This window comes from Triturus cristatus, chromosome 3_2 (assembly GCF_964204655.1).
Source record: "Triturus cristatus chromosome 3_2, aTriCri1.1, whole genome shotgun sequence".
Classification (NCBI taxonomy): domain Eukaryota; kingdom Metazoa; phylum Chordata; class Amphibia; order Caudata; family Salamandridae; genus Triturus; species Triturus cristatus.
In genome coordinates this window covers 541,806,118-541,820,178 of record NC_140584.1, presented here as the reverse complement: position 1 = coordinate 541,820,178, position 14,061 = coordinate 541,806,118, and the positions used below count along the sequence as shown (strand labels likewise).

Sequence of the window (14,061 nt, the reverse complement as noted above, 5' to 3'; positions counted from 1 at the left end):
ATCCGGTTCCCTAGTTTCGAGGTCGACCGCCTGTTAGGCCACATCTTTATGCCATTGCACTGCGGTCTGCACTACTGCACTCTACACCACTCTACTCAAAACCATTGAACCCTACACCACAGCACTCTAAACCAATCTACTCTGAACCACTGTACTTTGTCACTCCACTCTAGGCCACTGTACTCTACTCCACTCTGACGCTCTACTTGATTAAACTCTTCTCCCCTCTTTGCCACTTCACAAGACTGCTCCACGCTGACACTCTACACAACTCCCATTATGTCAATCCATCCCACTTTACCACACTGTGTTCTAAGACACACTACTCCACTGTACGCCACACCACTCTGACTGTGGCCCTCCACTCTACGCCACTCCTCTTTACAACACTCTCATCCACTCTGCCTTTCCACTCTTCTCCACTCTGCCTTTCCACTCTTCTCCACTCCACTCCACTCCACAGCAATCTATTCCGCTCCACGCAACTCAACTCTACAACACTCTTAACACTCTGTGCCACTCCACGGCACTCTACTCTACTCTGACGCACTACTCAACGTTACTCCACTCTTCGACCTTCCACTAAAGGAGACACTACTCACTCCACGCCACGCCATAATACTCCACTTACAACACTCAACTCCACTCTCTCCTACCCCACTAACTTTTAGCCATGCTGAACAGCAGCCACGCTACTGTACAACATGGCTAAAACCTATTGGCTTTGGCAATTCTTGTTTCTTGTAAGCGAGTTCTCTGTCTGCCTCTTCACTGCCGCGTATCGTGTTCTTGGAATGCCCAGTTCTCCCCGATGTTTCCATAGCCATTTATTCCACCAGTGTAATTTTGTAATGCAGACATACTTATCTGATTTTCGTGGCTTGCTAAAATACATTTAGTAACACACTTGTTTTGTTAGTCATGTTAGCTGAATTAAGGATATGACTTTCTCAGTATGCATTTGACATACCCACGTTTTACAGATGACATTAGATGATGTATTAACCAATGCATCTTTGAAAATGAAACCTAGATAAGCTACTATACAGCCACGATGCCCAGTTTTTAATCAGCCTACGGTAATATGGTGTTTCTCTTTGTAAACCTAGACTTAAGATCACGAATCCTTGTACGAACACTTTGAGATCTACCCCATTTTTAGGTCTCGCCTGACCCAGCGCATGCGCTGGTCTGGCGAGACTTTTTGAAAGGGCTCCAAAAAGTGCTACCAGGCCAGCCTAGAGCTACAGTGCATGTGCGCGGGCGTGCGCGCCTGACCACGATTACTTTCTCTTTTGCGGCCGCTTAGATGTTTGATCGCGATCACTTTCACGGCCGCTTGGCATAGCCAATAGGTCTCGCTTTTGGGACCTTATAAGTATTTAGTTATGCAACTGTTGCATGGCTAAACACTTATAAGGTCCCAAAGGCGAGACCTATTGGCTATGCCAATGCTTGTTAATTTTGATTCCTTGTTTGTTCCTTAGACCTAGCTATACAACTCTGCGGCGAGGACAGGTTTATTCATGAAAGTAGATTGACGCCTTTGGGGTGGGAGAGAGGGCACAGCATGATAGCGCAGATCTGCTTCTGAATGCTATCAGCAGTCCAAGAGTGTTATTGTTTCGTCAATATACTTTTTGTTTTATATATGTATACTTTAGTTTTAAATGACAGGTTATCGGATCTAGATGTTCACATCATATGGCATAAATAGGTTTTCAATGTATTATTTTCAGCAAATATAATTAACTTATTTCTCAAGCTGTAAAAACGGTGATAAAAAATGTGTATTGTGCGGCAACATAAAAAATGTATTTCTTCATCTGACTAATTTACCATTTAACTCATTTACCCTTCTCTGTTAGCTTGGATCATCCAAATACTATCAGGTACAATTTCATTTCAACATTACCATTACAGTGTGGTGTTCGTGTAAGTTTGTGGCTCTTACTCTGTTATGTTTTTCATTTTAGTGATGCAGCAGCTAAGGTGATGGTTGAACTTTTAGGAAGTTACACAGAAGACAATGCTTCGCAGGCACGTGTTGATGCACACAGGTACAGCGATTAGAATTTGCTAACATTCCTGATCATGATTGCATGAAACTAAGTGTATGTCATCTTCAATTAATAATTGGATTTGCTGTGTTGTTTAAATGCACACAATTGTCCTACTACAGTAGTTGCCAGTAGCATTAGGAACATTTCACTTGGCTATTCCCAACTTCCCTTACTCCTTGTCTCTGATACCTTCGTTGATCTGAAAAGATGAGGCTAACTACTACACATTAGAAACGTATGGGCCACTTCCGTTTTATTTTTATAACCAGTCTACTGGCGTCGTGTTTGTGGATGATGCTGTGTATGAACAGCAACTGAAAACTACTGTAATAATTCTCCTTTCCCAATAACGATCCGCCTACCGATAGATTTATTAATGTTACATGCCGTTCATGCTTGTTCGGAAGAATAAATATTTCTGTTCCTGAAAAAAGGTTCCAAAATATACTTAGGTAGAAAACATCAATTAAATTATAGCCACTTTGAGTACATTCTCGTAATGGAAATGGTGTTTCAGTGCATTATTTCATGTACTTTGTTTGAAAATGGATGCTGATCTTGATTTCAAATGTTCATGCTAGCCATTGTATTAAAGGCACTGCTTATGAAATGGAGAATACGTTCCTTATATTGGATGGGGAAAGCAATTGGCAGTAGTTTTCCAAATGTAGGAAAACATTTTCTTTCTCCTTCAGTATTCTCCAATGACGATTAGCATGTGGAGGAGGCAATACTCTGGAGGCTGTTATTACACCGCCTCTGGTTGCCACCCTACCTGCCAGTTGCCAGCTTTTGTTGAAAGTCTTGACGGGATTGCGGAATGAAGACCAAAACTTGGGGCTGGAAGGCACTTGGGTCTTTAAGAAACGGAAGAAAGGCCCAACTCCGCGCATGTCAGTCATCAGCAGCACAGAAATGATGAGGTGCTAAAAGCTACAGACCTGAGAGCAAGAGAGGCACGGCTCTGTGTTTGAGATCCACATCAAAGAGGTAGAGAGAGTAGGTAAGAGGCATATCAGAACTTTAGTCGTCCGACAAAAGCGAAAAATTGAGGAAGACCACAAAGGCTGGGAGCTCGCATATCCATGTGGGATTGCTTTGATTTCTGCTAGATGGAACACAAAAACCATTCCTCTTCTCATGTTCACACATAACTATGAGTGTTTCTGTCACTTGTAAATGAAATACAGAATTCACGAAAATACAGTGTGAATTAGCATCTATCTGCTCCAACATCAGAAGTTACTCCTCCCTAGGGGTGTTTGACTCTCTCCACCACGGCTAATACAACATCTGATATTACATTGGCAAGTCCACGTAAAATAGCCGTTGAACAGTTGTGGGAGCTTCTCCCCTTCCCCTCAGTAAGCCTTGATCTGTGAGTGCCAGTTTCAGGGCTCGGTCTGGTCAGATTGCCTTTGCAAGCTATAACATTAATTCCGAGTTTTAGGCTATGCTTGCCCCTTTTCATGATCCAAACACCATAAACAGACTAACTAGTAAACCTTGGATGAACAAGTAAGAAAATTAATTTCCGGTGACTAGATTCAATGTTTTCAATAGCATTTGTGGCATTATTTGGTCTTATGTAAAGGTAAGTAACCACTAAAATGAATGTGAGGAATCTGCAAATCATGAAATCTAGAAAACGGGGGTCAAGTATGCATGTTGGCCCAGCTTTAACGTTGTCAATTATATAAAGACAGTTCTTTCGTTGCCGTAAGTTTTCATTGTTATCAAAAGTTGGCAATGTATAACACAAGCTCTGTTTCTAGAGCGAGAACTTTATAATTTGGATGTACAAATTCATTGTGAATCCAAGTTTGTTGTTCTTACTGTCTTGGAACATTAAGCCTTGGAGAATGGTTTAATGAATGACATTTGTTTGAGGCTGTGTTGTTTGCCCCAAACAGAAGGCAGCATGCCATGTGCCTCCAAGAATTTTTTTGCTGATTTTCATTCCTCAATTAATTTCCCTACCTGCATTTTCCATTCATACAAAGAATGATGACACTTTTTAAATTGGTTTCTGATTAAGCTTTTTACCAATCTGTTTTTCTTCCTTTTAAAGATGTATTGTGCGAGCATTAAAGGATCCAAAAACCTTTCTTCTTGACCACCTTCTTTCCTTAAAACCTGTTAAGTTCTTGGAAGGAGAACTTATTCATGATGTAAGTAGTTTTTTGATGTTTTAAACAAAACATTCTCAGAATAAACACCCTGTTGTGAAGTTGTCAGTGATTTAGGAGTGGAGTAGGAGATAAGAGGTTGTTTGAAGATTTTCTCTATTTGAAAGTGTCTATATGAAGACCTGCAGTTGAATAATGTGTAATTGAAATTATGTATTTTTGTCTCTTGTCAACTACTTTGAGAGCCTCTTTGAATGTTTCTGACAACAATGCATAGTATAAGCTGTTTACAGAAAAGTGCCAACCTTAGAGAAATGGATTGCTAGTTTTAACAGTCATAACTACCTCTTTTAAACCCAGGTTGCGTCTACTCTCCACCACCCTTCTTTACTTACTCAGGAAGAATGTGTTTGCTTGAGACTCAGAACTCTAAAGAGCAATAGTAACACATAACAAACTTTATTGTACACACAGATAAACACTACACATTAACAGACAAGCACACATAGTGAAATCACAAAAAGTACGAGTTGAAACAGAGAAGTTCTGTCGCATTCAGGAATATGCAATTCTTCATGACATGAATGAATAATTTACTTCGGTAACGCCTTATCAGGTAGAGACAGGATCTAGCTGCAGATTCCCTATCTTTGAATTTCCCAGGCGTCATACTGGATCCACAGTAGGAAGTGTCTTATCCAAAATGATAGAACCTCATCTGAGCATGTCAGCTAAAGAGTAACTCGCCTCTGTAGCCATACCAGGAGGGGACAGGAGGCCCGAGGCTGGAGAAGGCTCCATTACCACTAGCTTCACCCAACCAGCTAGTCTTCACAGGAGGCTGAGCTGTGTCAGAGATGGGGAGATGAAACTCCAAATCCTCCATCACCTCCATAATAATGTTCCTCAGAAGGGAAAACAGTAAGGGTGGGCTAAAGAGAGCCAAGGTAGGTGTCTGAGATGGGCGGGTGCTGCATTCAATGCCATCTGGGGCCGAAGAGGTGACGTCTCGTGTCCTAGAGGGAAAGTGCTGGGGCGTCGTGCGGCGTCAATGGTGCCGTCATCTGAGTCAGTTAACCAAACTCAGGCGCCAAAGGAGGTAACCACGAAGGCCTGTGCACCGGCGTTGAAACGGATTTGGAATCCGAAGGCTAAACTGAAGTAGAGGGCGAACCCGCCGGCATGGAGGCAGTCACGGCTTTGTGCACCTCCTTTGGGCCCAAGGGAGCTCCAGGGGAAGGTAAAGAGCCAAAGATGGTGTGAAGAGATTTGTAATATTCTTGCATCTGGCTCAGAGCTTTATTGGTGAAACCGGGGGTTGCCGTGACTTCAGCCGCTTGTGTATTGACTTACCTCAGGATGTCCATGGAGAGTTTCGTCCACGGGAATGGCTCCTGGATCTGGCCTGCGGGCGGCCCTTGGAGCGCGAAGGGGAACAAGATCGGCTGGAAATCTTTGAAGACTTCGACATTCGCGCCGCTAGGATCTTAATTCGACGTTCCCTCTGCACCTTCGGGCGAAGTTCTCAACAGGTGTTGCACTCCACGGAGTCATGGTGCTCCCCCAGGCACCAAACACAAACAGTGGGAGTCCGTTGCAGACATTTGTTATCCACAGCACCCACAAGGCTTGAACCCCGATGACATGAGAAGTTGTTTAAAGGCACACTGTTCCGTTCAACGAAAACGTTGAGGTAGGCCAAAAAATAGCCTGAGGAACTGCTTATCGGATCCGTGTTGAATCACGGAAAAGAAGAAACTGACCACGTCGGGAAGGGGCATATATGGACTCTGTCAACGTTACATCTGGCGATCGATGTCTTTACGTAGTCACTTGACACACACTACCGACACGCAGAGTTAATACTGCTGGGAAAAAATTCCAGATCTAGTCTGGCGCCTGGGAAAATTCAAAGGTAAGGAATCTGCAGCTAGATGTCATCTGTGTAAGGTTATAAAAGCTGCATTGAGATCCCACAAGACCACAATGTAGGCTTTGTCTTTCTCAAGAAAAGAATAAACATTGTCAAGAATTTTTACAATGGCAGTTTCAGTGCTTCAGCTTTTGTGGAATCCAGATTCATCATGTGGTGTTATATATTTTTTGTCTATGATACACGGTTCTCAGAACTTTAACCAAGACAGCAAGGTTGATGGCTGGTCTTTAGTTGATAAGTTAATAAACTGAACATTTTATCAGTTTTCAGTGAGTCTGGGAAATACCTTTTTTTTTTTAGAGAGGAGTTTAATAAGTGACACCAGAGTTTGCAACATTGGAAATTCTTTTCATTTATGGAAGGCATAATGAAAAATGCCCTAGCTAACGTAACAGAAAGTTTCAATTCTATTAAGGACTCGGAGGCAAGGATTATGCCTTCTATTCTCCACTTTATTACTCAGCAGCCAATGTTAAACGGACTACATTTCCCATGAACCCCAGGGAAACTGTTGTCAACAAGAACAACCAATCGCAATGTCCTTAATCCACCAATCGGGGTCCTCCAATGTCCATGTAGTACCCTTTTACTGGTCCTTCCTCCTTTTTCTGAGCGCAAAGTAAGCCGGCCAAAACTCCTCAGGCATCCTGTTTATTGGAGTCCGACCCTACGGAGGAAAATGTAGCCATCAATTCAAGAAGGAAACAGTTGTCAGCATACCATGATATGTCAAACAATTAAATCTCGATGAGGACATTTTAGCAAAAAGCAAATAACTGAATCCAACCTCAAACAATTAAACATTACCACAACAAGAAATGGTAAAACCACCCATTAACACAGAACAACTTCTCCAAAATGTATTACTTACTGGCATGCGGGTGGGTAACCTGAAATGGTCTGTTGGGTGGGATAATCCTCTCCTCCGAGTCCTTAATAGAATTGAAACTTTCCGTTACGTTAGCTAGGACATTTTTCATTCTATGTCAGGACTGGAGGCGAGGATTATGCTAGTTTAAAGCTTGCTCACTACGAGGTGAGCCATATCCAGCACAGGCTTGAAATAAAACCTATCTGATAGAGACTACTAGCCGCAGATTCCTTGACGTAGAATTATCCCCAGGCGTGAGACTGGACCCGGAAAACTTTCTTGCCCAGCATCTCTGCGTGCTGGGGGTGGTACCTCGTGACTCTGCCCCAACGTCCTCCGCGGGCGTGACGTCCTCCGCGGGTGTGACGTCAGCGAGGTCACATAAGCCCTACCTAGGCGCGCTGACATCAGCTTTCTTCTTTTCCGCGTGCAACGTGGATCCGGATTGTGTTCCTGACCTGTTTCAGGCCTTCTTTTTCTTCTTTGAGCGTCTTCTTGGGAACAGTGTGCGAATGCCTTCGGGCTTGAAGACGTGCTAGTCTTGAGCGCGCCAGATGTCGGCGACGGATCCTCACCCCATCTGCATGTGGTGTTTGGGGGAGCACCACGACTCCACAGATTGTGAGGGTTGTCAGCAGATGAAGCCAAAGTCCCGGCGGGAGCGCCGGATGAAACTCCTTTCGCCACGCGTGTCCATGTCTGCCTCGTCACCGCGGCTGTCCCCCGCGGACCGCTTCAAGACTCGCCACTTCCGTCTCTGACATCGTCCTTCTCCCAGGCCGCAAGGGCATCGCTCACCTGTTGGTAAGTGTCGCAGTTTGTCCCCGAGGCCTGGTCCCTGGCCTGTTGGGGGCGTTGGTTCTCCATGGGTGGTGCGGCCCCGCGCGTCGCTACCCTATCCGCCGTTCCCTGGTGCGGGGGCGACCAGAGCCCAGATGGGAGCCTATGCGGCGGCCTTGCAGGCCTCTTTGGCTCTTCCTTCTCTTCCTGGGACGTCTGCGGATCCCTTGCTGCGTGCGGGGACGCCTGCGACGTCGCTGGCAGCTCCGGCAGGTTCGGAGGATGTGGTGCAGTCTGAGTGCGGCTCTTTGGGGTTCCCTCCTTCGGCCCACGGCACTTCTGCCTCGTCACAAACCCCCATGGTGTCGCAGGTTGTTGCCGGGGCTCGGGGCGTGTCCTCGAGTCCCCCTCGGTCCTCTGGGCAGGCGGTGGCCTTGGCCGAGGTGATGCTGCTCAGGTGCCGGCGATTGCTGGCCCTGGCGGTTCCGCAGGAGCCGGCTAGGGGTCGGGGTGTGTCCCCGGGCCCCTCTCGTTCCTCCACGCAGGCGGCTGCCTCGTCGGAGGTCGAGCCGATGCCTTTTTGGCGCCGTTCCTTGGCCGACCCCCGGTCTCCTGTGCTGCGTGTTGTGGCGGAGGTCGTTCTGCCATCCCCTTCAGCGCCGGTCGACGTTGACCTAATGCCGGTGGCAGACTCTACGGTGACGGGCCGACGTCTGGTCGTTGATTCGTCTTCGGACGCCCCTTCTTCTCCAGAGGTTCGGTGTTTGTTGGCTTCATCTTCTCCGAAGACGGGTCGCCGCTTTGTGGCCTTTCCCCAGCGTCCTCTGAGGACGGCTCTTCGCCGTCACCACGCCCGCAGTCTTCGCCGGAGGCGCCTCAGGTTCCCCATTCATCGGTCCACCCTCCTCCTTTTCGAGCTTGGCTTTTCCTTCCTCCGGTTGGGCTGGGGGACGGCCGCCTTCGCTTGCAGCTGTCGCCCACGGCGGAACAGCTTTCCCCGCCGCGGGGCCCTACGAAGGCGAGTGCTGCCTAAGCTCGGGCTGTTTCCACGGCTGCAGGAATCTTGCGTAAGGGCGATCAAGCTGCCCATTTCCCCACGGATCATCTGCTGGAGGTCCTCCATCAGAGCTCTGGTGGACGGGAGCTGCTTCTTCCCTTTTGAGGTTGCGCTCCACAATTCTCTTTTGGGGGCGTCCTGCAACGGGGGACCCGGTGCTCCAGCCTCTTCTGCACCGTCCTGCTCTGCATGATCCTGTCTGTCTTTCCCTCCACCCTTCTACCAGGGGCCCTCTTTTACAGACTGCCTTTTCCTCCTTGCCATCGGTGTTGTCTCCTCCGTCACTGGGGGCACAACATCTTCGCCTCCTCCATTGCTGCTTTGCGGGCTCTTAACACTCTGTGTGTTGGCCAAGGCCACTTCTTGCTTGTGGGATTCGGCGGAGTCCCTTATGTCTTCTGCTTCTCTGGATGGTGCCTGCGTTGATCTGCGGCACCATGTGTTGGATGGCCGGGAGCTGGCGGCATTTATTCTTTGCTCGGCTCTGGATGTTTCGGAGGTACTTGGTTGTACCATGGCTACTTCGGTGGCCCTTCGTCGTCATGCCTGGCTAAGGGATAGTGTTTTCCCTGAGAACATTAGGGAGCGACTGGTTGACCTTCCCTTTGATGGCACTCTGTTGTTCCACGCCCCTGCGGATTCTGCCATTCAGAGGTTTCTTGCGGGGCCTCCTCCTCGTCCTCTTCCTCCTCGTCCCCTCCTCGTCTCCTCCTCGTCCCCTCCTCGTCTCCTCCTCGTCCCCTCCTCCTCCTCCTCCTCCTCCTCCTCCTCCTCTTCCTCTTCCTCTTCCTCTTCCCCTCCCTCTTCCTCTTCCCCTCCCTCTTCCTCTTCCCCTTCCTCTTTCCTCCCTCTTCCCCTTCCTCCCTCTCCCTCTTCCTCTTCCCCTTCCTCTTTCCTCCTTCTTCCCCCTCCTCTTCCTCTTTCCTCCCTCTTCCTCCTCCTCTTCCTCTTTCCTCCCTCTTCCTCTTTCCTCCCTCTTCCTCTTTCCTCCCTCTTCCTCTTTCCTCCCTCTTCCTCTTTCCTCCCTCTTCCTCTTTCCTCCCTCTTCCTCCCTCTTCCTCTTTCCTCCTCTTCTTCCTCTTTCCTCCCTCTTCTTCCTCTTTCCTCCCTCTTCTTCCTCTTTCCTCCCTCTTCCTCCTCTTTCCTCCCTCTTCCTCCTCTTTCCTCCCTCTTCTTCCTCTTTCCTCCCTCTTCCTCCTCTTTCCTCCCTCTTCCTCCTCTTTCCTCCCTCTTCCTCCTCTTTCCTCCCTCTTCTTCCTCTTTCCTCCCTCTTCTTCCTCTTTCCTCCCTCTTCTTCCTCTTTCTCTTTCTCTTTCTCTTCCTCACGGGTAGCCATGGTTGTGTGTTCTGTATGGTTCCTGTGCCCTTGGGGTCCTTTTGTTGGGCCCTTGGTGCTGTTGGCTGCTGGTTCGGCCCTTTATTGACTTGTGGTTTTGGGTGTTGGTAAGCCGTCTGCGGGTTTTTTCTGCAGGTTTTTCTGTTTTGTCCTCTGCTGCGGAAAGTTTTTCCTAAGAGGTGTTCCCATGCTTCTTGGGACGTTACCTACCATATGTGGGGTACTTGTAGCTATTACATAGCTCTGTCCTGTGCTGGGGAGGGGTGGGCACCCTTTCTGGGTTCCTTGCTCTCCGTGGTGTCACGGTATGTCGCAGGAGCGATCTTCTTGCCAATTGAATTGGAGCAGCTTGCGCTAGATCAGTCCTTCCACTTGTCGCTACGTCGCTTGGCCTGTCTGGCCTGCTGTCTGCGGCATCGGGTTGTAGCAGTTCCGCCTTTTTGTCTTGTGTTTTGGCCTGGCCCTCGGTCTGATGCTCCAGGGAGTTTGGCTTTCCTTGGTCTGTGTTCTGGTTGCAGGCTTAGGCCGTCCTCCGTCTTTTTCTTTTCTGCCGTTTCCTCCACTTCTTCGTGGGTCAGTGTGTGTCCTGGCCTCTGCCTTCGGCTGGGGCTTCGTGCACCGGTGCTTTTCTTCCGCCTGTGCGGTTGGCAGCGGTGCCGTTCCAGCCTTGCCTGCTGCTTGCGGTCGTGGTGTATTCAGCTCTTTTCTATCGCCATGCCTGTGTTTTTTCTGGCGGGCCCTGCCTTTGGTTCTACCTCTTCTCACTGGGTTCGGAGTGGTCCTTGCATTCCTTGAGGCTTTTGGGGCGCTGTCTGCCCCTGCGGGGTGTTGGGCGCTCTCTTTCTCTTGGTTGGGCTTGGATATCCTGGCCCTTTCCTTCTTGTTCTTGTGCCATGTTCCCTGCTGGGGCCCTGGTCTCTCCTGGTGGGGAGACTCTCTCGCAGGCCCTCCTCCCGTCTGGGTATGGCTAGGGTATCTATTCTACGTTAAGGTATCTGCGGCTAGTAGTCTCTATCAGATGTACAAGTTACTTACCTTCGGTAACTATGTATCTGGTAGAGACCATTCTAGCCGCAGATTCCTTCACAACTCACCCTTATTCCCAGTTCTGCGAGGGCCCTCAGCTTGGTTTTCTGCACTAGCCTCCCTCTGGGTGGCTTGTCTTCTGTGGGGGTCCTTTTCGTTTTCTGTCTGTCTGACTTCCCTCCAGCTGGGTTCTCTCCAGTGTAGGGGCCTGCTTTTGCTTTTTTCCGTTTACCATTTCTGATCCCCCTTGCAGTCTTCTACGCTGAGGGTTCTTTTGCCGGTCCTCGGCCTCCTGCTCATTTCAGAGGCTCTGGCCCTCCTTGACTGTGTAGTCTGGGGGTGGATTGGTATTGCACCTCTGTTCCAGGCTTGTTGCCCTTTGCTGTGTGGTCTATGGTTGCAGTCTCTCTCTCTCTTACAGCGCTTTCCACGGCTTGTGCTTCCAGCCCGGCTCTCGCCTTGGCTGGCACGGTGGTTCCGCGGAGGGGTGCTTTCCGCTCTCCCTACTGTGACTTTCCTGATGTGGTCTTCTGGTACTTTTGTGCTGCCTGGTGCTACCACCTGCCTTACACAGTTGTTCCTCAGAGGTGGTCTGCTCTCTTCCTGCTATGGCTTTCCTGTTGTGGCCTCCTGGCGCCTCGGTGGCGCCTGGTGCTGTTTCTCACCTTTTTTGTGTGTGTGTCTGTCTCTGTCTCTGTCTCTGTCTCTCTCTCTCTCTCTCTCTCTCTCTCTCTCTCTCTCTCTCTCTCTCTCTCTCTCTCTCTCTCTCTCTCTCTCTCTCTCTCTCTCTCTCTCTCTCTCTCTCTCTCTCTCTCTGTGTCTCTGTCTCTGTCTCTGTCTCTGTCTCTGTCTCTGTCTCTGTCTCTGTCTCTGTCTCTGTCTCTGTCTCTGTCTCTGTCTCTGTCTCTGTCTCTCCCTGTTGTGGCACGGAAAAGTTCTCTGAAGCAAACTGACATCAGCGTGCCGGGTGGGGCTTCGTCACGCCTGCGGAGGACGTCGGGGCAGAGTAACGAGTTACCCCTCCTCCCCACCCCCCCCCCCCCCCCCCCCGAACTCTTCAGTCATTTTCTCGTAAGCCTTCAAACAGCGAACAACGCAGAGCTTAGGAGAATACGGATAAGACACCGTACGGGTATGACACTTAGTCTGCCGTTGAATAGTGAAAGTTACTCACGAAGGAGTGAAAATCCTCAAGGAAACATCCAGGGCCCGCACATCTGAGACCCGTTTGCAAGAAACCAAAAATAGTAGCATAGCCAACTTTGCGGAAAGTTCTTTCCTGGAAAGGAACCTATTCGTTTGCCATGAAAGAAAGAAATTTAGGACATGATTGAAGTCCCACAGAGACGAGTATCGAGGCTCCGGAGGTAGAGATAACTGAACACCACGGAGAAGCCTGCAGACCCACGGAGGATCTGTCAATGAGGATGTAACCTGCCGATAACGCCGAACGAAAAGTATTGATTGTGCGGTAAGCCATACCAGTGGAAGCCAAATGCGCCAAGAAATTTAAAATGTGCACTACATCTGTGTCCACGGGATTGAAACCCCTTCGCAGACACCAACAAGACCATCTGTTCCAAGCAGATCTATAGCGCTTGATAGTGCTGTCAGCCCAGGCCTTGGACATGCGATCTTCAGACATTGTCGAAAGGCCCGGGATTTTCCACCGTCTCCGGTAATCCTCCACGCTACTAACCGCAGCGAGTGGGACAAAACAAGAGGATGGGGATTGCCGTCGGGATTGAGAAGAAGCTGAGGAAACGGGAGGAGTTGGATTGGAGAATCCCAGGAAAGTTCCAGAAGAACCGGAAACCAAACCTGAGATCTCCACAGAGGAAAGAGGGCTACCAACTCCACATTCTGGCGCCAGACCTGGGCAGTCACGCTGGTCAACATTGCGAAGGGCGGGAAAGCATAACCCACCTCCGGAGCCCAATTCTGGAGAAAAGGCATGATGTACCGGACCACTGAGAGGTCCATCTTGAGCAGGACGGACGTTTGAATTCTGTTTTTGGTCCAACAACGAACCGCAAAGGAACCCGCCAGAAGGTTCAAACAGTTGATATGCAAACCGCGTTCTGCTTGTGACCACAAGCCTCCTGTAGAGTACTCGCTGCACCTGGCACCCCAGCCTTGACCGGACTCTATAATTAAATCTGGAGCGGAGCCGAAAATGGCGCGCCCGTTCCAAGCTTCCATGTGATGAAGCCACCAACGAATCCCTTCCCTGACCTCCTCCGAGAGATCCACTTTGTGTGAGTAGGGGAACCCTTGTCTAAGGTAAGAAGCTTTGAGACGCTGCAAGGCTCGATAATGCAGAGGTCCCGGGAAGATTGCCTGGATAGAGGCGGAGAGCAAGCCCACTAGGCGAGCCAGGTCGCGCAGGGAGGTTCGCGCCCTGGACAGGGTGCGACGCAACTCGTGTCTGATCTTTGTAACCTTCCAAAGAGGAAGGCTGAGCGTGGAGGAACGCGAGTCGATCACGAAGCCTAGAAACGTCATAGTCTGAGAAGGAACTAGGAGGGACTTGGAGTCGTTGACGACAAACCCTAGGTTTTGAAGGAGATAGACTGTCATCTGAAGATGTTGAAGCAGCCGGTGAGGACAAGCCTCCATAAGAAGGATGTCGTCAAGATAGACAATCATCCGAACGCCTCGAGCTCTGAGCCATTCTACCACCGGATGCAGGACCTTGGTAAAGCACCAGGGGGCGGAAGAGAGATCGAACGGGAGGGCTGTAAACTCGAACACCTGATCCTGCCAAACAAATTGTAGGAACAGACGATGGGGAGGATAAACCGGGATCACCAGATAGGCGTCCTTCAAATCGTGGCGCACCATCCAGTCGTTCGGACGGCGC

General features: G+C 49.3%; 1 protein-coding gene across 2 annotated transcripts in view; it reads left to right on the top strand.

The window, feature by feature from the left end:
• The window catches only part of EIF3M (eukaryotic translation initiation factor 3 subunit M), a 195,550-nt gene that overhangs the window by 138,375 nt on the left and 43,114 nt on the right, over positions 1-14,061 (top strand). The window contains exons 6-8 of one of the 2 annotated variants that reach the window (XM_085648253.1): positions 1,869-1,892; positions 1,977-2,060; positions 4,135-4,234. In XM_085648253.1, the coding sequence (XP_085504379.1) occupies positions 1,869-1,892; positions 1,977-2,060; positions 4,135-4,234 (208 nt within the window). The remainder of the gene's footprint in view (positions 1-1,868; positions 1,893-1,976; positions 2,061-4,134; positions 4,235-14,061) is intronic. The other variant, XM_085648254.1, reaches the window with a different exon arrangement.